The sequence below is a fragment of the Danio aesculapii genome, chromosome 2 (assembly GCF_903798145.1).
Source record: "Danio aesculapii chromosome 2, fDanAes4.1, whole genome shotgun sequence".
NCBI lineage: Eukaryota > Metazoa > Chordata > Actinopteri > Cypriniformes > Danionidae > Danio > Danio aesculapii.
In genome coordinates this window covers 9,217,215-9,243,837 of record NC_079436.1, presented here as the reverse complement: position 1 = coordinate 9,243,837, position 26,623 = coordinate 9,217,215, and the positions used below count along the sequence as shown (strand labels likewise).

At 38.0% G+C, this 26,623-nt stretch overlaps 1 protein-coding gene across 4 annotated transcripts; it reads right to left on the bottom strand.

The window, feature by feature from the left end:
* Window positions 1–6,051: 6,051 nt before the first annotated feature.
* extl2 (exostosin-like glycosyltransferase 2) lies at window positions 6,052–26,495 on the bottom strand. 4 transcript variants are annotated; one of them, XM_056472247.1, is made up of 6 exons: window positions 26,415–26,495; window positions 19,290–19,717; window positions 15,576–15,646; window positions 15,356–15,471; window positions 13,771–14,171; window positions 6,052–6,618 (listed from the first exon to the last, which is right to left on the bottom strand). In XM_056472247.1, exons 1-5 carry the CDS (start codon window positions 26,474–26,476, stop codon window positions 13,793–13,795), a joined length of 1,056 nt encoding a protein of 351 aa, XP_056328222.1. In that variant the 5' UTR covers window positions 26,477–26,495; the 3' UTR covers window positions 6,052–6,618; window positions 13,771–13,792. The 4 variants fall into 4 exon arrangements, with proteins under 4 accessions (XP_056328222.1, XP_056328230.1, XP_056328238.1 ...); XM_056472255.1 differs by having other exon boundaries at window positions 6,052–6,603; XM_056472263.1 differs by lacking the exon at window positions 6,052–6,618 and adding an exon at window positions 12,925–13,281.
* Window positions 26,496–26,623: the final 128 nt, after the last annotated feature.

Below are 26,623 nucleotides of genomic sequence, written 5' to 3'. Positions count from 1 at the left end.
ACATTCTTCCCGTGCTCACGTGGGTTTCCACCGGGTTCCCCGGTTTCCTACCACCATGCAAAAACATGCAACTTAAGTTAAGTGACTAACCAAATCAGCACCATAGACATGCTCCTAGTAAGTAGTTATCTCCTAAAGAGCAATCACTATCTGTTCATTAGCTACTACAGCAGGAGAGTTCTTGAGATCTACCTGAGCTCAAACTCCCCTCTCGCCTTGCAAATGGGAGGGAGCCCCGGGCTCGAGGATCTTATGAGCTCAGGGCTCTCTCCCGGGACAGCATGCTAAACAAGCTTTATAATCAATCATCAGCTAAGTATGAACTTTTGAATTACTGACATTTATTCATCAGGTATGGCAACCAAAATCCAACGTCTGATAGACGTCATAGTGGTAATGTCCACACAACGTCATACTGTAACATCATTAGATGTTCATATTGGGTTAGATTTAGGTCGTGATGTCAGGAGACCAAAATTCTATGTCTAGCCAGCGTTTAAGGATTTATTCTTATGTCCAATAACGACGTCAAATGACTCTGATATTTGGTTGATTTTAGGTTGTGTTGGAAAGTGACCAAAACCCAGTGTCAAGCCAACATCTTAAACCAACGTCATGTTGACGTCAGGTATGGCAACCAAAGTCCAACGTCTGATAGACGTCATAGTGGTAACGTTCACACGTCAAGCTGTAACATCATTAGACGTTAATTTTAGGTTGGATGTTGGACATTGACATCGGCCTGACGTTGGGTTCTGAGGTCCACTCGATTTTCATTTTCAAACTAAATGCAACATCCCCACAACGTTGGAGTACAACGTCAATTTGATGTCATGTTGACTTCTTGTGCATGATGGGTGTTTAAGGCCATTTCGGTCAACAAAGTAAACATCCATCATCTTCTCATCAGAGACACAAATCTAAACAGTCAATGTGGGTAAAGATGGACATCTTCTTTTGGACATTTTTATTGCTTCCAAACTGTTTGCTGCTATTATCAATCTCCCATGTCTTGAGGTAGTTCATTACAATGAGATTTATTTTCTTTGTGAGATTGGATTGGACAGGAATTACAGGATTGGACAGGAACCACATTTTTCTAATCCCCATAGACAAGAGACGATAAAGTAGTGACTGCAGGTTGAAGGAAAGTAGTGGAGTAAAAGTACCAATACTGCACTAAAAATGTTCTCAAGGAAAAGTAAAAGTACATGTTCTTAAAACTACTTTAGACCACTGTGTGTGTGTACATGTCTATATGTATACATTTATGAACTGATGTGTCAACATATATAAAGTTTTTCCTGAATTAACAATGTGGACAAAAGAAATTGAAGGATTAAACGGTCTCCTCTTTGTTCCAATGAACATGTTTGAATAGAATACTGGTCCTCATCATCAGGTTTTTTTTCTTCACTTCCGCCTTTAGTGAAGTTTTTTTCCCTCTCCGCTGTCGCCACTGGCTTGCATGGTTCAGGATCTGTAGAGCTGCGCATCGTTGGATTTGCTCTTCAATATTTGGACTCTCAGTAGTGATTATTAAACCACACTGAACTGAGCTAAACTGAACTGAACTTAAACACTACAAACTGAACTACACTGTTCCTATTTACTGTGACCTTTTATGTGAAGCTGCTTTGACACAATCTACATTGTATAAGCGCTATACAAATAAAGGTGAATTGAATTGAATTGAATCATCACGTTTATATTGTGTAGTAGGATCCCAAACAATCTACTATCAAAGTTGAAATCTTGGCACGAATAAAAGGAAATGCCTTTCCTGACTTTCCCTTTCCCATTAAAAACAAAGGAAGTTTGAATGTGTGACTTGTGTGACTTTTCATTGTTGCTGTTATCGGTCTTCCATGCGTTTGTCACATTTAGCCTAGGAAGTCCCACTCTTGATCTGACATTCAGGTGTTGAAATAGACTGCTGCCTTTTTAAGTACTATCAGGGGTTTTAAAACACTTGAGTAATTACAGTTGAGTAATTTTTTTTACTTAATGTAGCTTAACTGAATACATACCAGTCGGTATCTGGTGGACCACCATTTGCCTCAAACAGTTGCAACTCCTCTCCATCCCATAGAGATGATCAGGTTGATGATTGTGGCCTTTGCAATGTTTGTCCAGTCCTTTTCAATGGCTGTGCGAAGTTGCTGGATATTGGCTGAAACTGGAACACGCTGTTGTATGAGCCAATCCAGAGCATCTCAAATATGCGAAATGAGCAGTATTTCCGGTGAGCTGGCCGTGCAAGAACTGGCTTTCATTTTTTAGCTTCCAGGAATTGTTGTACAGAAGGCTGCGCATTTTCATAGTGCAACAAGAGGTGATGTTCGTGGATGAATGGAACAGCAATGAGCCTTGGGATCTTTTTGTGGTTTATCCAAGTCTGGCTGCAGATTTGCAATTGCACTCTTGGACTTGCACTTGCAGGAAACCGCGCTTCCTCTGCAAGTGACACCTGTGCCCGCTTGCATGAAAGTCCTTCAGTAATTTAACTTAGGGGGGGGGGGGGGATCCCTGAGGTAAGGGATTTAATTAAGTGCTTTGCAACAAACTTATCTGTCACCCTTACTCGTGTCTTTTTTTTAAACATTTTACTAGTTTCTGGCAACATACGGCAATGGGCACCGCAGTTGCTATAGTTACGTAAACAGATCGTAACAAACCATGAATGCTTGCCTTAAAACAGCTCTGCAGTACACATCATCTGTGCCACTTTCTTTCCATTAAGAGAGTCGAAACGTTTCCTTATCAAGTCGATCTGGACATTATGTTTGGAGGACCTATAAAACTGAGCTGGGATCATGTAGAGACTTTTGAAGCTACACTAAAACTGCGACTTCATATGGATGGACTCTTGCGCAGATCTAAGTTTATTTCATTCATTCATTCTCTTTTTCGGCTTAGTCCCTTTTTAGTTTATTTATTAAATGGTTTTATTAAATTACTTATCTACAGTCCTGTGAGTCTTTTATCTAAAACATTTTTATTGAGTGAGAATGCTTGTATTTTGAGTGTCATTTGTTCATTTAAGGGAGCTGATTAGGTCCCTCAAATGTTTTAAGGGGAAATTGTTACTAAGGACTAAGGGGAAATACTTAATGGCAGCCTTAAATACCTTAAGTTGATTTATTTTCCCCAACTTTTACTAAGGGTACCCTTAACCTTCAAACTGGGGGAATTTTTGGTTAAGGACTTTCATGCAACCGAGCCCTGCACTCTCCTGCCAAGTCACTAGTATCGACATCTGCATTCTTGTTTGCAATCGTCCTGGGACCTGCTGAATAAAGAATATTTTCCCAAGTCATTGAAGAATCATTTCTGTAAGTCCATATTGTGTATCCATTAGCTGTAATACTACAACTCCTTGAAATGTTTAAAATAAAACGAAAATTCTAATTTGCATTAGCCTTTTTTATTCATAACTGTAGAATAGTTTGTGTGTCTATTTAGGACTTTTGATAGTTCATATTAATAAGTAATAAGCTTTGCTGGTATAAATGTTAATAGTAGCCTGCTTTGGTAAATTTGCATTAAATGGCACATATGGTGAAAAATCTACTTTTCAAGCTGTTTGGACAGACATATGTGTGGGTATAGTGTATAAACTGTCATATTGGGGTGATATAAACACACCCAGTCCTTTTTTTTTTTTCAAATTTAACAACATAAAAACGGTTGACCAACTGGAGCAGTTTTGAGACCGACCACAACTTGACATAGGAGTGCAGTCCCCTCGCCCACCAAATTGATTGACAGCTGCGTATCAAGTATCATGTCTCCTTAGTAACGCATATAATCATACCAACAAGAACCGGGAATAAAAGGTCTGTTCAGCTGGCTAGGATCATCAATCATAATCAAATGTGATCAATAGTAGGTTTTACAAGTTTAAAATGTTTTAAAACAGTGCACGTGTGTCATGAATTACAGCGATTTACTTTAGCTTTACTTCATCAGCACAGCCGCGTGTCAGAAACAATTATAAAGGAGACGCTTCAATCGTGGTTTGTGGACATTAAATCAGGTTTATTTTGTACATTAAAGAGCCCATATTATGGGTTTTTGAAAATGCCCTTCCATGTAGTGTGTAACATAGCTCTAAGTGAAGTGAAATGTCCAGCTAAGGCTTAAATCTGTAAGTGTACAGTGTTTAAAACTATTGATTCATCTATAAAAGAGTCGACTCATAGTGCTTCAAACGAGTCGTCTTGATAACGAGTCATTAGGTGTTTCGTGATGACGCGGCTACGAAACACAAGTAGTTGTGCGCGCAAACCCGGGAGATTTGAAACCTGCGGCCCCACCCACTAACAGAAAAAAGTCACACACACACACACAGACACACAGACAGACACCGGTCGAAAGAAGTCACGCTGTGCAGATGGATATTATTGACAGTCTCCCCAAAGATGAAACATCAGCAATATAGCCCAGCCTTGAGCAGACCGAGTGCCTCTGGAAATTACATGCTTACAAAGAAGACTTCATCGGTTTGTTAAAGGAAGGATCAGTAAAGACTGTCAGAACAAGGATCAGTGCATCATGGATCAGTTTTTTCCTCCATTTCACAAGTGTAAGTACGTGCGATTAAAACTGTTGCCTCGTTTACTCTAGCTTGCAGAGGGGGGTGGGGGGGTTAAGGGGTGTTGCGGTTGAAATTGAAGGGGGGGGGTGTATTCGCGGATATAACCTAGGACGCGGGTGGTGAGAGAGGTGTCGCCGACGCCGCCGTGCCCTCTCTGTTCTGGACGCGCCGGCCCTGTGTGTGCGTGCGTGCGTGAGTGTGTGCGTGCGTGTGAAAAGAGCATGTAGACTGTGACGGGCTAGGAGATCTCCTCGCCAGTTCTTGGACTTTTTGCTCAATAAAATAGTTAGTCGTCAGTATTTTCTAGTCCATCGTCTGTATTTACATTCACCCACTGGCAGCCAAAATCCACTATGAAGCATGTATGCACTGTGACTACTTTTATATTGATGATTAGCTGCTAGGCATTTCACTCTGTCTCGTGCTGAAGCCTGTCATTGTTGTCGACCAATCGCAGCAGGCTGTCATCGGTCCAATCAGCGCAAATTAGCTTCGCGCTGAGGACGGGTTTGGGAACAAATGAATCGCTGAACGATTCATATGGGAGTCGCTGGGATAATTAGGTAAAAATAAATGCATATTATAAGACCATGAAAGTGTTTTTTGACCTTGCATGCATATTAGACTGTTGTTGGAGACCCTTACAACCAAAATATGACCCTATTTCATCTATAATATGGGCTCTTTAACATAACAGATATCCATACAGCAGTGGATATTAACCTGTATCCCGTCACATTTGCGTGCAAAAAGAATGCAAAGCTAAACGCGCGTGCTGTCTGTGTGTGTGTGTGTGCGTGAACTTTGTAACGACATTGTGTGTGACTCATCGTTACAACTCCACAACAAATGCATCAAATACTGATTGTTAAAGTTCTTACTGTAGTATTTCTCACAAACGTTACATGAGATCTGCTTTCTGAGGCAGCCAAGGGAGGCGATTGAGGCATGCTGACAGGCACATGGGAACGGTGGGTGGGGAGGACTAGCCTTAAAGGCCCAGTTCAAAACAAACAGCAACAAGCTTTTTCCCAGCTATAAAACAAAAACTTAAGACAGCTATAATAAATAATCTGATGGGTGTTTTGAGCTGAAACTTTACAGACACATTCTGGGGACACAAAAGGCTAATATTAAATCTGGAAAAAGGGGTAACCTAGGTGCCCTTTCAAGCATTATAATCATATGAATACACAAACCGCTTTCCTGGGGTGGGGGGAATCTGTCATGGTATACAACTTAAGCACTTAGAATTATTTGGCAACGTCGTCACTGGCAACGCAAACAAATTGAAAACTCCGGGTAATTTGTGTCGATTGCAAGTGACATGACAGGAGAGCGCAGGTGTCGATTGCAAATGAAGTCACTCGCAGAGGAAGCACAGGTGCCTGAGAGTGCATGTCCAAGAGTGCAAGCCTGAAAGTGCAAATCTGCAGCCAGACCCCTCTCGGTTTATCTGTGCATTCAATTCATTTCGATTCATGTTTATTTCTATAGCGGTTTTACAGTGTAGATTGTGTCAAAGCAGCTTAACATAGAAGGTCAAGTAGATTGAAATAGTGTCAGTCCAGTTTTCTGAGTTAAGCTTCAGTTTAGTTCAGTTCAGTGTGGTTTAATTTACACTGCTGAAAGTCCAAACACTGAAGAGCAAATCTATCGATGCGCAGCTGCACAAGTCCCAAAACCAAGCAAGCCAGTGGTGACAGTGACGAGGAACAAACTTCACCAATTGACAAAAGTGAAGAAGAAAAAAAAAAACAGGCTCAGTTGGGCACGACCATTTGTCCTCTGGCCAAACTTTTTGAGCAGAGCTGCAGTCTAGGTGCCGAAGGCTGAAGAACGCTGGGCATCTATCGTGGAGAATCTGCAGGTGTGAGTAGGTCACCGGGGATCGATGGGGATCAATGTGGAGACTCGTCTGTCACTGGGGTCTTTCAGGAATCAGTCTCCCGCTCTCCCCTCCTCCATGACCACAACAGCAGCTGCTCAGGATACGACCTGGTCTAGGATTATGGAAACTACAGGATAATAAAAAACACACTAGCAAAAGTATTAAAACTAAAACGTATAAGTTTAAGCAGGGCCTAAAATGTGCAATTTTATCACACAGCACAATGCCACAGATACTGCAACAGGTTCGCTCTCTTAAAGTAAACATGCTGCTATTAAGACTTACGTTTTAAAGTAAACTAAATGGCTCTTTACAGTATTACTTGTACCATGAACGTCTGTGTGAAAAACTATTCAAAATCAAAACCTTTCAATGTTTAGATATTAAAATAAAGAAGAATCTAGTAGAGTTTAAGAGTTTACCTTCCTCTTGTGATTTAAATGTTTACAACTTTAGCAACTCTCTAAAACAAGTGTTTTAAAAAGGTCTGTTGATCTAATGCAGGTATCACCAAACTTGTTCCTGGAGGGCCGGTGTCCTGCAGATTTTAGCTCCAACCCTAATCAAACACACCTGAACAAGCCAATCAAGGCAAGTGTTGTGGCAAGTTGGAGCTAAACCCTGCAGGGACACCGGCCCTCCAGGACTGAGACTGGTGACGCCTGATCTAATGTGTTAATGTAGAAATAGTTAAAAAAACCTGAACCTGCACTGAAACTGTATGGATAGAAAGAGGCAGAAGATGCAGTAATCTACATGAAGACTGTATTATGTTATCTGTTGTTCTGTCTGACACATCTCAGTAAGTGTAGACTGATCTCGAACAATCTTAATGGTTTGAGGAAATCTCTTTATAATGACACGGAGCGTGCTGATGGCTGTTATTATTTTGTAGCCAGGTTTCAGCCTTGTTGATGTAGACATGATAAATCGCTGCTTGACTGAGTCTACACAACATTTCTGGATGGAATTGATATATTGATGTTTATGGTTCATCAAGAGTAGAGACCTATCATTGCAGTTCTCTGATTTTAAGTACTGTGTTATTTGTGTTAAAGTGCCTTGGTAATTTTATAAATCAAAGCATGGTAGAGCCAAAGCTACAATTCATTAGTAAGTATAGGTTTATTTAAACAGCACCTTCCACAGACACTAAGTCACAAAGAGCTTTAAAATAAAAGAAAACAGGTAAAAGAAAACATATTAAAAATCCAAGAACAAAAACAAGGAAAAACTAGCTCACCATACTGTTAATTAAAAGCTTGACCAAAAATATGCGTCTTTAAATGCTTTTTTAAAAAGTTCTACTGAAACCAGATTTCTCAGTGCTAGAGGGAGAGAGTTCCAGAGCCTTGGGGCCACAACACAGAAGGCACGGCCACCTTTAGTCTTAAGACGTGATCTGGGAATGGCTAAAAGGTCTTTGCCAGAAGACCTCAGAGACTGGTCACAGGAGTGACCATGTAAAAGATCTTGAATATAAAGTGGGGCCTGATCATGCAGAGTTCTAAATATGACCAGAATCTTAAAATTTACTATAAAACTAATAGGAAGCCGATGAAGAGCCGTAAGCACAGGAGTAATGTGTGACCTCCTACTAGTGTTCGTTAAAAGCCTCACCGCTGCATTCTGCACAACTTGCAACTGCTCCATTGAAGATTTGTTCAGACAACTGAACACAACATTCCAATAGTCCAACTGTGAAGAGATAAAGGCATGGACAAGCATCTCCATCCTTTCCTTTGAAACAATATTTCTGATTTCTGCAATGTTCCTCAGATGGAAAAAGCATGTACGAACAACAGACTTAACATGGCTATTAAAACACAGAGCTTGATCAAAGATGACACCCAGATTTCTGCAATTTTAAGATGACAAACCCCCCAAAAAACTTGTCTAATCATTAGGGCAGGGGTGGGCAAAGTTGATCCTGATGGACCGGCGTCCTGCATAGTTTAGCTCCCACGCTAATCAAAAACACCTGAACATGCTAATCAGTGTCCTTATGATCACTAGATATCTATAAGCAGGTGTGTTTGATTAGAGTTGGAGCTAAACTGTGCAGGACACCGGCCCTCCAGGACCGAGTTTGCCCACCCCTGCATTTAGCTGCGGTCACACTGGGCTTTTCCTCCCATAGACTTCCATTCATACGCACGCGAATGTGTCAGACCGGAAACGCAGGGTCATGCGTTAAGTTTCGCAGTTCAGTGCGGTGCAAAGTTCAAGCTTGGTGAACTCTGACCTGCTAAATCCCATCACTTGACTGCGTGAGACCAATCGAGGATCAAAACAGGACCTCTCTAGACAGAATTTTAAAATATGGACCGATCACTGGCTTTTTTTTATGTCTAATCATCTTGTTTAATCCCGCCCCTTTTCGCAGCGCCGCGCGGCAGAATTTCGCACACACAAAGCCAAGTGTGACCGCAGCTTTAGGGTGATGCTATCTGGAGCTAAAATCAACATTTTGGTTTTATCATGGTTCAGTTGCATGTCCATCCATTTGTTAATGGACACTAAACAATACTGCAAGAGAGAGTTTGTCTAGTCTGTCAGGGCTAAAAGAGAAGTATAACTGCACATCATCTGCAGAGCAATAATAAGATATAACTTTAAAACTATTAATTCTGCTGAGAGGAAGCATATATAAATTAAAAAGAAGAGGGCCTAGGACGGATCCTTGAGGCACACCATTGACATTTACATTAGATGTCACCTACGCTATTGTTGTCTATTGGAAAGAATGCGTCAACAGAGCTGCCATTTTAGTACAGGGTAGCGCACCTTTAAAATGAATGTGAGACCAAGGTGCAGTGGAGGACTGGCCATCCAGAGCCAAAGATATATACACATATATCTATGATCGGGAGTTTGCTTGGTGGTCAGTATGCAAATATTTTTTTAAATTACAAAAATTATAATTCTACATCACTTTTCTACGTCGATGGAGAAGTGACGGCACGGGCATTGCCGACAAAAAGCATGTCTTTATGTGCATGGAAATGATCCTCCCTCACTATTAAATTTGATCTGATCCATCTCCTGAAACCCCTTTCCCACTTCCACTTGTAATTCTAACGGAGGGAGCGATTCTTTTGTGAATAAATCCCCGTTACAACGACTTGTTCTCTTAGCCGACAATAATAGCCGTTTCTAGCACCGCAGAATCTTGTCATATTTCATTTACATTGTTTTCTGATTTTATCCAACCAACCTAGCATAAGCCTAGTATTTAGTGCGAGTAGGTGCTACTTTGCCTTATTGTCATGGCAGTAAGAGACTGTATTATCATCAATACTTGTTTAGCACAAAACTTCGTAACATACAAAAACGTAATAAACGAAATCTTAATTAAGTAATGTTCAGCCTTTATGCTTTGTTTTCTTTGTTAGCTCATTACTACACCCGTACACAGCGCTAAAGTCCAGCATCTTCACATTGGCTTTAGTCTTGACAAGTGCGGTTGTATGACTGTTGTCCTGGGAGCACTGTACAAATGCGGCGGTGCTATTGACCCATGCTCAGGGTCCATATGTGATATCTAGCGTATATATCTATGGAGGCACACCACAGGACAGACGAACAGAGTCTGACATAGGAGTTCCTACGGACACAGAAAAACTCCTGTCGGCAAGATAGGAGGTTAACCAATCCAGTGCTGTCCCAGTAATGGCCACAATAGAATGCAGGCTCTTAATTAAAATGCAGTGATCGACAGTATCAAAAGCTGCACTGAGATTCAGCAAAACCAGCACAGAACAATCCCCTACATCGGCAGCCATTAATATATCATTTGAGACTCTGAGGAGGGAAGTTTCTGCTGAATGATGTTTACGGAAGCCAGACAAACTTATTAAAGATATTATGAGCCTCCAAAACAGTATTTAGCTGCATGGCGACAATCCTTTCAAAACTTTATACATGTATACAGTAAAAATGAAGTGTTCCACACACAAAAAAATAAATAAATACCAAGAATTGTGTTGTTTCAGCTCATTTTAAATAAGCAGATTGAAGAAGCAGCAAAAGATTTTTTTTTGAGTAAAGATTTATAAACAACATAAATAAAATACTGTAAACTGGTGGTTTGGGTCAACCTTTTTTTAAGTTGGTCACTGAGCACATTCCTTTTAAAGCGAACGATTTCTCCTGCATTTTCCTTAGTTTCATCCAATGGAGAAGAATTACACAGACTGCTTTTCTGTGTTCTGTTTTCCGTTCATGTAATCAGTAGTGCAAGCTAATTCATCAAACAGTTTTATTGTGTAAACTCTGTGTTACTAAAGTCTTTCAACAAACATTATAGAAGTCACGTTGAGTTTCTTTCACTTTGATCCATGTTTTCTCTGAGGAATGAAAAGATTTTGCTCAGGAAGTATATCTTGGCATGGAAAGTATATTGTTGCATTATCAGTACAGAACATCTAATTGTATGAGTTTTTCCATGCAGCCACTGTCAAATAAATGATTTTATCTGGTTTCTGTTTAGACTCAAATCCAACTCATTACTTTTGGTACTGTGCAATTAACTGCATTTGTAACTGATTGGTTGAACTTTTGTCCATAGGTTATCATTACAATAAAAATCCCCAAATTTGCTTATAATGGAGTCAGGATCGCAATATTTTTAAAGAAAACAGTTTTTAGAAACAAGCTCTGGTCAGATCACGCAAACTTGTTATGATTTCGGCACGATTTCCTTGACGTAGGGTGTCTTGGGGATATGTAAACAACAAATGGGCATCATGATACAAGATTCAATCAGTTCTTCTCATGTAATGTGGCGTAGTTCACCACAACCAATACCATGCCTGCGACGCCTCATTACACAATCGCAGAAAGTGTACCATGTTTAATTTTTTCCCCGATCTTCATGATGAGTTCCGTCAAGTGGGTGACACTATGCAATAGGAGCACATCATGCCGCCGTTAATGCGTTGGTCAGGTAATCAGAAAATAGACTGCATATTTATTTATGGGTGGGTCACGTGTGGATAAGATCAATCATTAGTTATGCAAACTTTTTTAAAATATTAACTTGTTTTAAGCAATTTTATCTGACAGACTGGCACAAATAGGCTGACATCTACATTCTCACCACAAGTTTCTGAGTTCTCTTAGTCTTCCAACAGAGTTCGTTGTAACATGTTAAATGTTACTATTATTATTATTATTTTTTTTTTCATGGTGTATTATCTGGCATGTTGACATGCAATACTGCTTCCGACCTCCGGGGGCACTAGGTTGATTTGCACCCTTATAAAGAGCCACTTACCATAGAGTAAGTAGGAGTGTTTGGTAGAGTGGACACCACATGCATCCCTTTTGCTACCGGCCTTCTAATTCAGTCCAATGTTTTGAGAACTATTGAAGTTATCGCTCAATTAAAGGACTGTTTATATGTTGCTATCCTTGTGCCTCTGGTTTGCTGTTCTCACAGGGATACACCAAGTTTATCCAATTTCTTGGGGAGCAACACAAAACTCACTTAAACAAGGCAAACTGTCTGTTTTTCTACAAACAACCACCTTCTAAGGAGTCACAGAACATCATACGTGATTTATTGCATCGCTCTCAAGTGCTCTAAGTGATAAGTGGTCACTGACTTAATTTTTTTTTAGAAAGCCTATTTAGTTTCTGACTTTGGTATATCTTGTTTATTTTTGTTGTGATTTGATGTTTTTTTTGTTTATTTGGTAATAAATCCATGCATGCGTGTAAAATAAAAGAGTTTACAATTGATATCATTTTGTTTCAAGAGAGTGTTAATCAGTACAGCCAAATTCAGAGTGATACCAAATCGAGGAGAGGAGGTGTTGCATCGTTCTTCCGGGGTAATCTGGGAACATGCTCAGTGCTGCGAATACATTTGTCATCAATAGTGAGAGCAGTTTAATATGGGCTTCTCTGATACTCTGAATATTTCGCTTTAATTTTTTTTAGGCTGGACCATTATTATACATTATATTATTAAAAAAACCAACACAATCTCACGTGTTTTGTCGCATACAGTGCATCACCTCAAATGTTATTTGTAATTCTTTTTTATAGATAACCAACCAACAAAAGATACATTAAAACTAATATAAAAATTATAGCAAATGAAATTCAAAGAAAAATATACTAATTATATTTTTGTTTGTGCTCGTCCTCTACTCAACTGTGCGGGATGATTTGTTTCGCTCTGAGGAAAATAAGGATTTCATGAATGCTTCACTGTGATTGTTGTATCACAAACCTCTGTCATATATTTGGTCATTTTTAAATATGTCATTATTTTAAAGATTTTTCCTCTCTGCTGCTTATTTGCTTTCATTTTGTCTCATTTGCTACAAGTTCAGAGTGTTTAATAAGCAACCCTGACAGGAAAATAAACATTTAGATTTCAAAGAAAGTATCTTAATAATAAAAAGGAATCATAAGTTTGATCCTATCCATGTCTTAACAAATGGCCTAAAATAATGTAGTTATTAGTTGTCAGCAAGCATAAGTGTTTATTAAGATTGAAATAAGAAAAACAAAATAGAAATAATTTAAATTGAGATAAGAAATATATTATAGCAACACTTGTGACGGCTTTGGAATATAACGCACGTTGTAGATGTCACAGGATGACTGATTGTGAAGGAACGTGTAGTCTGACACATTTGTTACCCACGACAAGTCAAGATTTTATCAAGAGAAAAAAAAATCTGACAGTGACTTTTGTAACCAACAATAAAAATCATGTGATCTAACCGGGGCTTTAGAGTGGAATGGAATGAAAATCTGGATCTTGAAGCAAAACCTTCAAAACAAAATGAAAACAAACAACAAAAATAATCGATTGTCACAACAAATTGCCGACATTTTATTTATAATTTGCAAGTTAATGTCAAGGTTAAGTAAAAAAAATGTTGAAATGCTTTATAGTTGTATATCTGTGAAATACAGAAAGAAAATCTACATTACATGTTTTTTATTGGCACTAATAAAAAGGCTATTATTAAAAATGCTGATGATATTTACTCTTATTATTATTATTATTGTTATTATTATTATTATTATTATTATTAATGAAGTAAGTGTTTGGTTTTGGATTTCCGTCAAAGGAATATACATAAAAAACCATACCTGTAACCCATAAATTCTGATCGTATGTAAAACCATTAACCATCAATTCCTGAGAATGTAGAAATGCTATTGTTCCAGAATAGCTCCAAGCTCCATTTTAGGAGAGATGTACACAATTTGAGATCGCGTTTGTTTAAAGAATTTGAAAAAAAAAAAAAGGTACCTGCTTCTCAAATATGCCGACATCACATCCTGCTCTTGTGATTAGCATAGCTTGGGAAGCCCAACTGTGTGATCATGATGTTGGAGTATCGGAGCGGCATGTGTCCGTAGATCTGTGTGAGTTTGTTGAGGCAGTAGGAGCGCTGCAGCATGTGTTCCGGTCGATGCCACATGCCAACAAACCCGCTACTAGCATCCTTCTCTAGATTACTCATATCCACGGGCTTCACGAAAACCCCGGAGGGCCGCTTGGAAAGTTGACGGGCTACGATAAAGTTCATGGCGATGTCGTCACAGTTCTGCGTTCGGTCCAGCAGGCTGTGCACTTCAGCAGGCTGCTCCTGGAACTGCTTCAGGAAGCGGCGATGAAAGAACGAAGCTCCCACCAGGATCATTGAATACCTGAAGGAAAGCAAGGGTATTATAGTTTAGAAACTGAAACACTGGCCAATTTAGTGTTGGAGGTTCCCTGGCTAAGTTTGATTAACCTGGTGGCCAATATTTATTGATTTCACATTCCACCAGTAAGAGCAGAATGTGAATGTTTAATCAGCAGAGTAATAGCACAGTTAAAATATTGCAATGCACACAACATTATAGGTGACATATCAGAGTTCGAAAGAAGACAAATTGTTGGTGCGTGTCTTGCTGGTGCATCTGCGACCAAGACAGCAAGTCTTTGGCCCTGTTTACGCTGCCAGATAAATGTGACCCAATTCTGATTTTTTGCAAAAAAACCAAATTCATTCGGATATTCAGAGATCGGATTTAGGCCGCCTTCATATGTGGAAATAAATCAGATATAAATCGGCTATGTGACAATGCGACTATCGTGTAAACAGGCAGATCGAATTTGAGGCATTCCGTTTTGTATGTCATTAAGCTTGCGACAATGTGATACTTCTCCGCGGTTTAATGACGTAGAGGGAAGAGCGTGTGTGGAGACGTCGACGCGGTCAACAACAACAAAAACAACAGAGGAAACATGGAGGAGGTATGTGGACAAGCTTTGAAACAGCATATCAACTGTTGGTTTGCTCATCCTGGTCTGTGGACAATGTGAAACATGTATTTTTCTCTGATGAGCCCACCTTCACTGTCTTTTCCACACCCAGGAGAGTTACAGTGTGGAGAAGCCCCAAAGAAGCATACCACCCAGAGTGAAGTTTGGGCTGCAATATCATGGCATTCCCTAGACCCAAAACATGTGCTAGATGGGCGTATCTCTGCCAAGGACTACCCAGCCATTCTGGAGGACCATGTGCACCCAATTATATGGTCCCAAATATCAGGATGATAATGCACCAATACATAGTTTCATTGGCCAACCCCTATACATGTACATATATTTATACATGCAACATGAAGAACTTCAAAAATTGATTTTTAAAACAGATTTTAGTACATCCAACGTTTCACATATATGTGAATATATTGTGCTTCTGTATGAGGTGGTTTCAAAATTAAACATCTCAGTGATGGAAGGAAAATCAAAAGGCAAACAGTGGAAAAACACACAATTGGAACCAGAAACATGCATTGACAAAGTGGGACAGATTTACTTTGTACTATATTCAGACTCTTACCTGTCTCCTCCACCTTTGTCGGGATCCTGAAGCTCAAAGCTGCCATAGCTGTACACACCAGATGCAGAGCTCACATGTTTCCGTGGAACAAATCCCACTATCTGATCTGGGAATTGCTACAACATAAAAAAAAAACAAATAAAAACAGGATTATTTGTCTGTAAAGAGAGGGCTGCACGACACTGGGAATATATGCGATTATATTGATGCGGGAACATACCTTCCAGACAGAAAATGCAAAGCTGATATCAGGAACACTGAGCAATATGTCATCGTCCAGCATTAAAACAGCTGTTTAGGTGATAGAGAGAGTCGGTCAGTATTCATTAGAACACAGCGAGAAAATATCTGGAAAATTATGCTTTTACTGTCTGGCTAATGTAAAGGGGACCTATTATGCAAATACAAACGAATAAATAAAACAAATTTAACTGTACAATTCGTTATCACACCATGCTATAATATACAAACCATGACTTATTCTACAATGAGTATGCGTTTAATTTCTAAATAAAAACTATTATTTCAATTATTTATAATAAATAGAGAGAGATATAGGGGGATGGATGGATGGATGCAAAATATTGAGAGATATAGAGGGATGGATGAAATAACAAATAGAGAAATATAGAGTATAGATGGATGGATGAAATAATAAATAGAGTTATGGATAGATGGAATAAATAATAAATAGAGAAATATAGATGAATGGATGGATGAAATAATAAATAGAGATATGGATGGATGGATGGACTGACAGATAAAATGAATGATGGATAAATGAAATAATGAATAGAAATATGGATGGATGGATGGATAAATGGCTGGATGGATGGACAGATGAAATGATGGATGGCTTAAATAATGAATAGAGAGATATAAAGGGATGGATAGATGGATGGATGGATGGATGGATTGATATTGTGAAATTAATAAATTATAACATTAACAACATTATTTTATCATAATTTATTAATTGGGGTGACGCAGTGGCGCAGTAGGTAGTGCTGTCGCCTCACAGCAAGAAGGTCGCTGGTTCGAGTCTCGACTGGGTCAGTTGGCGTTTCTGTGTGGAGTTTGTTCTCCCTACGTTCGCGTGTGTTTCCTCCGGGTGCTCCGGTTTCCCCACTGTCCATAGACATGCAGTACAGGTGAACTGGGAAGACTAAATTGTGTATGTATGTGTGTGAATGAGTGTGTATGGGTGTTTCCCAGTGATGGGTTGCAGCTGGAAAGGCATCCGCTGCATAAAACATATGCTGGATAAGTTGGCGGTTCATTCCGCTGTAGCGACCCCAGATTAATAAAGGGACTAAGCCGAAAAGAAAATGAATGAATTTAATTGCTAAATACTATTATTACTATTGGGGTGAGGTGATTTAAAACACTTTGATGCATTCTGTCAAAGGACAACAGATAATAAAAATACTGTAGTATTACAGAATACATGATGGTTGTTTTATATAAAGTGGTTTTATATATATATTATAAATAAATTCTTCTAATGCAATCTTTCTTTTCTGTTTTAGTCTTTATATTTATTTGAAGATGAAACATTTTTTTCAATTGATAGTGTCCATTCATTTATTCATTTGAATAAAACGCCAACTTATCCAGCATATGTTTTATCCAGCGGATGCCCTTCCAGCCGCAACCCATCACTGGGAAACATCCATACATACTCATTCACACACATACATACACTATGGATAATTTAGTCTTCCTAATTCATTGATAGTGTTCATTTTATATTATTTACTTTATTTGTGGATGCATGGATAAATAGAGATAAATGGAGGAATGGATGAATGGAGAGATGAATGGAGGAATGGACAGACAGATGAAATGATGGATGGATGGAATAAAGAAATAGAGATAGATGGATGGACAGAAGAAAGGATAGACAGACAGATGAAATGATGAATAGATGGATGAAATAAAAAATAGCACTATGGATGGATGGACGGACGGACAGACAGATGAAGTGATGGATGGATAGATTGATTGATCGACTCAATAAATACAGATATGGATGGATGGGGAAACATTGACAGATGAAATGGATGGATGGATGTAATAATAAACAGCTATGGATGGATAAATGGACAGACAGATGAAATGATGGATGGATTGATGAAATAGTAAATAGAGCTATGGATGGACAGACAGAAGAAATGATGGATGGATTGATGAAATAGTAAATAGAGCTATGGATGGACAGACAGAAGAAATGATGGATGGATGGATGGATGGATGGATTAAACAATAAATACAGATATAGAGGGATGGAAAGATAGATGGACAGACATGAAATGATGGATGGATTTAATAATAAATAGAGGGAGATATAGAGAGGTGGATGGATGGATGAAATAAATAGAGAGCGATCTAGAGAGGTGGATGGATGAAATAAAGAGAGATATAGAGGAATCGATAGATGTATGAAATAATAAATAGAAGAACGGATGGATGGATGGATGGATGGATAGATGGATGAATAAAATAATAGAGATTTGGATGGATGGAAGGAAGGATAGAGAAATGAAATGATGGATGAATGAATGAATAGATGAAATAATAAAAAGAGAGAGGTATAGAGAGGTGGATGGATGGGTGAAATAATACAGAGGTATAGAGGAATCGATGAATGGATGAAATAAATAGAGGGATGGATGGATGGATGCATGGATGAAATAAATAGATTTGGATGAATGGAAGGAAGGATTGACAGAGATGAAATGACGGGTGGAGGGATGAATGAAATAATAAATAGAGATAGAGATTTGGATGGATGGATGGATGAAATAACAGTGAGAGATTTAGACAAGTGGATGGATGGGTGAAATAATAAATAGAGAGCTATAGATGAATCGATGGATGGATGAAATAAATAGAGGAATGGACGGATGGATGGATGAAATATTAAATAAAGATTTGGATGGAAGGAAGGATAGACAGATGAAATGATGTGGATGGATGGAGACAGATTAAAAACGATGGATAGATGGATGGATTAATGAAATAATAAATAAAGATATTAATGGATGGACAGACAGATGAAATGATGGATGGATGGATGGATGGATGGATGGATGGATGGATGGATGAAATAATAAATAGTGAAAAATATAGAGAGGTGGATGGATGGGTAGTATAATAAATAGAGGGATGGATGGATGGATGGATAGACGGATTAAATGAATGGATGAAATAATAAACAGAGTTTGGGATGGATGGAAGGAAGGATAGACAGATGAAATGATGGATGGATGGAGACAGATAAAAACGATGGATGGATGGATGGAAATAATAAATAGAGATATGGATGGATGAATGGATGAATAGACAGATGAAATGATGGATGTATGGATGAAATAATAAATAGAGATATGGATGGATGAATGAATGGATGGGTGGATGGATGGATAGACAGATGAAATGATGGATGATTGATGGATGAAATAAAAAAGATATAGATATGGATAGATGGATGAATGAAGTAATAAATAGAGAGATACAGATGAATGGATGGATGAAATAATAAAGTGCGATATAGAAGGATTGATGGATGTATGAATAAAATAATAAATAGAGATATGGATGGATGAAGGAAGGATTGATTAATGACTGGATGAAATAATAAATGGATATAGAGAGATGTATGGATGGACAGACATGAAAGGATAGATGGATGAAATAATAAATAGAGAGATATAGATAAATGGGTGGATGGATGAAATAATAAATATGGATGGATGAAATGGACAGATGAAATGATTGATGGAGAGATGAAATGATAGATGGATGGACTGATAAAAATAAATAGAAAGAGAGATGGATGGATGAAATGATGAAATGACAAATAGAGATATGGATGGATGAATGTCCTAAATGGCAAAATCAATGCTACTGTACCCAACCCTCCCGCACCTACCATCAGTCTTAACATCGGGGTGCATCATCAGTCGGTTGCGCATTCTGTTGACGCTCTGCTCCCTGAAGAGGACGGGCACGGGATGAGGGCCGAGCTCGTCCCACAGCCTCCTGGGTGGTGTTTCTCCTGGGTTATTCCACACTATAATGATGCGCTGCAGGTGAGGAACGGCTTGGTAATGGTTGAGGAGCCTCAGGAGAACATCAGTGCGGTTGTAGGTCTGCATAATTATAGTGAAGCTCTCCTCTGGGTCCGCCAGGGTTCGTGAGGTGTTGGAGCTTCGTCTGAGCTCTCGCAGAATGCTGATGTCATCATTGTTGGGCAGTAAAAAGGTCAGAGAGACTCCGGCCAGAAGCAGCAGCAGGATAAACCCGATAATGAAGTGTGTTCGCACGCGGCCCAATGACCTGCAGCAGCACAAGAAAATCCTGATGGCGACAAGAGGATTAAAGAGACGCTTCACACAACTTCATTGTGCTGCAAACTAGGCATGGGATGATAACCGTTTTGAAGGTATACCGCGGTTTCTGCAATACCGTTACTAAGTTATGTGTACAATTTTTTTTTTTTAGGACAACAGTATCGCCAGCAGAAAAGATGCCGTTATATATTGTAAAAAAAATCAGTTTTGAACCAATAGAAGACAGCATAAGTCAATAATTAATTTACCATGAAACATTTACTGTTCCAAAATATTTTAAATGTTTCTCAAAACAAAATATTAAATAATATGTTTAAAGAGAAAAAGGTTTTGTTTACCCAGACATTAAAAACTAATTATTTTAGAGCAGTAATCGCAATACCGTGAAACTGTGATATTTCTATCCAAGCTTATCTTACCGTCAAAATCTTATACCGGCCCATGCCTACTGCAAACCTTTATTTGGTGGAACACAAAGAGCAAATTAAACCATTTGTCTATAAAAAAATAATAACCTTAGTAGCCTTCACAAAGATTAATTGTTTATTTTTTTAATTTTGATAATTTAATGTCTATACCTCAATACAGTTAAAGGATAGTTCACCCAAAACTGAAAATTCTGTCATCATTTACTTGTTCTAAACCTGTTTGTCTTTCTTTCTTCTATTGAACACAAAAGAATATATTTTTAAACCTGTATCCATTGACTTCCATAGTATTTGTTTTTTCCTACTATGGAAGTCAATGGTTACAGCTTATCAGCTTTCTTCAAAATACCTTCTTTAGTGTTCAACAGAACAAAGAAACTTACCATTTGAAACCACCGGACAAGAGGACTAAAAGACGCTTCTCTCAGCATCATTGTGCTGCAAACCTTTATTCAGTTGAACACAAAGAGATATTTTGAAGAATGTGCAAGCTGCTCTTTTTAATTCTTTAAAAAGTCCTATACAGAAACAACGCTAAGAAGTAGGGCTGCACAATATAGACCATTTTGAGGGATGTGAACAATAACAACGGTCCTTATGTATTTCCTGTTTTACGTTTTTAATTTCCATAGCTTTTCGATAATCCAAAAAGGTCCAAATATTGATAAATAATGTCATGACAACAGTTTTAACTTTAAATTATGAATAAATGGCCCCTTGTTACAGATACGAAATAGTTTGACAACAAGCAGGACATGTTTATGGCCCAATTGCATTACCACATTGAAATGGTCTATATCGTTTCAGCATCAATATCACAATATGCACATCCGCAATAGTCACATTAGGGTGACATTTTGTTTTGCAGCAATATATATTGTGATATGAATATAACTTTGCCAGATGATTTGAATAGCTCTGTTTGGAAAAATTTCATTCATTTACATCAACTGGGATGAACAAGTCTTTTACTATACAGTGCATCTTCATAAAGTATAATTCTAGAGTTCACACTTAGCTTATGATTGATTATAAAGCTTTTTTGGCATGCTGTCCCAGGAGAGAGCCCTAAGCCCATAAGATCCTCGAGCCCGGGGCTCCCTCCCGTTTGCAGGGCAAGATGGGAGTTTGAGCTCAGGTAGATCTCGAGAACTCCCCTGCTGTAGTAGCTAATGAACACATAGTGACTGCTCTTCAGAGATAACTACTTACTAGAAACATGTCTATGGTGCTGATTTGGATTAGTCAATTAACTTAAATTGCATGTTTTTGGATGGTAGGAGGAAACCGGGGAACCCGGGGGAAACCCACGTGAGCACGGGGAGAAAGTGTAAACTCCACACAGAAACATCGGCTGGCTTGGTAAGGACTAGAACCAGTGATGTTCGTGCTGCGAGGCAACAGTGCTAACCACTGGGCCACCGTGCCACCCATCTAGAAACTGGGGAGTAGAGGTGGAAGGGGGGATTCTTCAAAACGAAGATGGCTGTTATATGGAACTTAGAGTATTTATAATGGCTTAGGAATTGTCTGATTGGTGAATCATAAATTGGATTATGCAGGACCAGCTGTAAGCAAACATAAGCCAATGATCCTCTCGAAATTAGTACATAAATATACTTCACTAAATTACAAGCACATATAAATAATATCGCAACAATTGTTTTGCAGACGAAAGTAAAGAGCAGGAGGTGGGGGTTGGTCTGATTGGGCCAGCTAATGATAACTGCGTGGGCCCTTAAAAACTTTCCACTCTAGCAGCACCATGGCTCAAACGATATATTGTTCAGCCCTAGGTCACATCGCTGGATCTGCAATGTCAAGTATGGTTACTGTTGACCAGGAGCTTGTAGATTAATGACAGAGTTGAACTATTGTGGATTTAAAGTTATTAAATGCATTTCTTTTGTTTGTTTGTTTTTCTTCAGTTAAGCCAGCCTGATCTCACGAGGAAACGTAACTATTTTACATTTTGGCAATTTAAACAAGTTCTGCGGTCCCACTGTTATTGGAGGATAAGCAAATTGTACTAAACTGCATGAATGAGATCATACGAATTAGCCACTAAATCAAAAAGTTACGAATTGCCGTGAGATATCGTTGGCTAAAGTCAGTTTAAAGCATTCAGGCACAATAAACAATAGCCTTTGTTGCTTTAGCAAAGAATATTTAAATTACATTCTTATAGTGAAGATTGCTAAGTGTCATTTTATATTAGATGTGTTTTCATATTTGTGTCCAACTGCCAAGCCTTACTAAACAAATATAAAAAAAATTTTCTCATTTGTATGTTTTCCCCCTAAAAATCTAGTAAGGTAATCTAAGACTTTTTCAGATGCACTCCACTATAAAATCCTCCCAAACATTCTGAAACAGTGAATTCTTCACAAACAGAGTTGTTCAACCCATCTAGTGAAATACATTTCATATCGCAATGTATATCGCTGAAAAACTCAATATTGCAATGTCATTTTCTCCAATATCATGCAGCATTTTATTCAAGTTATTACTTAAATAAGAACTATCAAATTAGGGCTGCACCATATATTGTTTCAGCATCCACATCACAATGTGCACATCTGCAATAGTCATATTGAAGGGTCTGCAATGTCAAGTTAGGATTATAGTTGACCAAGAAGCCCAGATCAGAACATTGTGGAGTCACTGCAAAGTTTAACCTTAATAGAGGGAAAGTTGTTCATTTCCTTGTGTTTTAAAGCCCTTTGACTAAGATTCCGAGCCATTTGTCTGAGAAATAATAATGCTTCTAGCTTTGACAAAGTTTAATTGTTTTTTTTTTTATACGATGAAGGCGTGTGCAGTGTTATTTATTTAAACTTGATCATTCTATTTCTATACCTCAATACAGTTAAAGCAGGGGTGTCCAAACTCTGTCCTAGAGGGCCAGTGCACTGTTGAGTTTAGCTCCAACTTGCTTCAACACACCTGCAGGAAGTTTATAGTAAATGTAATAAGAGCTTGATAGTTCAGGTGTATTTGATAAGGGTTGGAGCTAGGGGCATTGCTAGACAAAAAGCTCCCACCCCCCTCCCATATATATATATAAATAAATTATATTTATTATAAATAAAAGTATTCTTATTATTATACAATTATTCTTCAAAATAATCTTAAATGTAACTGGAAAACAATGTTAAGACAACTGGAGTGATATGCTAAGATCATTTAAGAAATTACTTTTGCATAAATATTAATTTCATTTGAATTAAATTCTAGACAATTCAATAAAATACAATAAAAAGAGGATTGATTATCTGTTGTAGACTTGACACATGGCGGATAATTAGGTTTATTAAGTCTTACCTCCCTGACTCGTCATCCCTCCTTTTTGCTTCATGCAAAAAAAATCTATCAGGAGGCATGCTTTGTAAGATCACCATCATATTGGTTAAACTTTAGTTTTGTCCACTTGCAAAACAAAAAAGGCTGTTACGCTGGTTTTACAACGCATGAGCAGCGCGTAACAAGCAGGTAGCCTGCTTTTTTGGCGCGCATGTTAACTACCGGGACTCGCAGAAGAGCAGCGTGTGCGAGAGGCGCCAGTGAATTGGGTCTAGCGACGCTCCTAATTGGAGCTGAACTCTTCAGGACACTGGCACTCCAGAATCCGAGTTTGGACAATAATAAATTGTCCTTCTCTGTTAATACAAATATGTTGTGTAAGAAGGGCCAACAAAGGTTATACTGTTTACAGAAACTAAGATCTTTTAATATAGATAAATCACTCATGTGCATGTTTTACAGTTCATACATTCGGTCACTGTTATCCTTTTCCTTGCTTTGTTGGTTCAATTCTCTAAGTGTGAAAAATAAGAGTTGTTTGGAGAAAATTGTGAACCAAGGAGGAAAAATAACAGGGAGAAAACAGATGACCATGGCTCAGTTTGGTATAACTTTTGAGTAAAGCTCATAATTTTGGTATAATTTTTGAGTAAAGCTCAGATTATTCTGTCAGATGATTCCCATCCTATGCACCATGAGTTTTATCTTCTCCCTTCTGGTATTCGATACAGAACTCCTTTTAGTAAAACAAATTGTTTAAAATTTTCATTCATCCCCTCAGCTGTAAAGTTTTTTAATTTGAGGTAGAATTTGTATTGTATAATGTGCTTTTGTGTATTATGTGTGACATGCTTGTATGCTGCAACCAAATTGCCTTCGGGAAATGAATAAAGACAGACTGACTGACTGACTAACAACCCTGAGTTATAGTGATAGTTCAACCAAAACTGAAAATTCAGTAATCATCTACTCACCCTTTAAGCTGCGGTCACACTAGAGTTTATGCTTGCGAAACTTTGTAGTACGGTGCTGCGAATTAAACAAGATGATTAGCCAATAAAAGAAGCGAGCAATTGGTTAATATTTTCAATTTCTGTCTAGAGAGGTAATTTTTTTATCCTCGATTATTCTCACGCAGTCAAGTGATGCGATTCCACAGGTCAGAGTTGCAACGCAGCGAACTGCGAAACTTGTCGCACAAGCCTGCGTTTGACGCGTATGAATGAATGCAAGTGCAGTGTGACAGCAGCTTTACTTGTTCCAGATCTGCTTGTCTGTCATTCTTCTATCGAACAAGATATTTTATATGATATTTACATTATTTTCCATAGTAGTCAATGGTTTGAGGTTTTTAGATTTCTTTAAAATATCTTCTTCAGTGTTTAGCAGAACAAAGAAACTCAAATAGTTAAATAGTGAGTAAATATTTGGGTGAACTATCCCTTTTAGATTCCACAAAACCCTAAAGCACTGTCTACTTCATTCGAGTCTTTGCTTTATTGTATTTATCTGCGCTTGAAATTTGCATGTTGTATATCATGCAGATGCGCTGGCCAATGAAATCATCAAATTCAGTAAAATTAAATGAAGACAATTTTCCAAATTGAGCTATAATCTAGTGAATATCGCAACATATTATAGCAGAAAAACAAAATATAGGGCTAATTCCAGCGTTATGGACGTGACATTTGCAGTAAAAATTCAAAACATAAATTCACAGAGAAAGTTTATGTTAACATTATATTGAAGCATCTGTTTATATTTTCTAAAACAACTAATCACAGAGTTATGGGATCAGAAAAATATCAATCTGTAGACATTTTTTACACTTTAAATGAGGGAAATAAACATGCGTTATGGATGTGTAATGGAAAAGTCTGCGAGTTTACAGTAAACAACATGCTTTGTAGAAATTCTGTGAATTAAACTGCACAACCCAAAAGAAATAATGCTAATCAAGAGTGGGTTCTCTATAGAACAAAAATGACTGATTTTATTTTATTTTGACATTGTTGAGGGAAAAGCTTCGCTATGGATGTGACAAATGTGAAACTGCCATTTGTGTGACTTTGGTAAATCAAATACAATTGTTTGAAAACATTGACAGAGACATTTTTAAGTATTTTTAAGTACTGTAAAATACTTGACTACGCAAAAAATGTAGAAACCGTTTTGCTATTTTGGTGACATTTCTTTTTTCATGGCAGGGTTGACATTTGCATTGCCATGCCATTTTAAACCATCTTAAATTATAATCTATCATATATTATGTACATCCCATTTTATAATTGCTGTTCTTTTGAACTAAGTTTATTAAAGAACCTAAACAAAACTTCATTGCACAAACAAAATTGACACGGATAACATTAAGACACTTGAAAACCATCATATGAATAAATTACACTTCAAAATATTTTCAAAACTGGTATTTCAGATTGGAAAGACTTTTCACAACTTTGATGTTTTTCTGTTTTTTGTTTTGTGCTGATTTATGCTGATTTGTGCGTAGTTTTAGAATATAAGATCTCTTTCTCTTTAAATGCATAACTCCAAACGTACATGTTTCATAAAACAAACAATGAAGTAAACAGTTGCTGTCATTTTAGCTTAAAACTTTTATACTTTCTCTACTTTAAAAAAAAAAAAAGTTTTATTCTCAAAGTTTCAGATGCTTTAATAGCTGTTTAATGACTCAAACAACTATATATAGCGCAAATGCAAGGCACAGGTAATGATTGTGATTCCATTATAACTAAGATGCCTTTCTTCTACGCCACCAACAGATTGAAGAACTTTTTGTGTGACTGTTAACTTTAGATGCGCTTTTGTCAGGGGAAAAAACATTGTCAGGAAAGGCTGAAAAACACTGCATGTGTCGAGTTAACGCACGTAGAGTTGCAAATAATGTTATCAGATCTATAGAAGTAAATATGACTACACTAACGTCTGGAAACAGGACAAATCAACATGTACCTCATGGTATTCCCATCATACGAAACTCCAGTCCAGAAGGAAGTTTTCTTGCTCCCCCGCATGCGCAATAAAGTTACGGTGGATAGCTGTTTGAATCTATTCCCTGAGTCGATTCATTCCAATGAACCAACTCAACGGCCGAATCAGCGGGTGATTCCATTTAAAGGTCGAGGGTAGAGATTAATGTTGTTGGTATACTTTGCTCTTTA

Bases quoted from the DNA above. Each gene is read 5' to 3' on its own strand.
- extl2 (XM_056472247.1), bottom strand. From the start codon at position 26,476: ATGCGGGGGAGCAAGAAAACTTCCTTCTGGACTGGAGTTTCGTATGAT. The intron at 19,718-26,414 runs GTACATGTTGAT...TGTCGCCATCAG, and splicing joins TATGATGGGAATACCATGAG to GATTTTCTTGTGCTGCTGCA. The intron at 15,647-19,289 runs GTAGGTGCGGGA...TCACCTAAACAG, and splicing joins CCCCGATGTTAAGACTGATG to CTGTTTTAATGCTGGACGAT.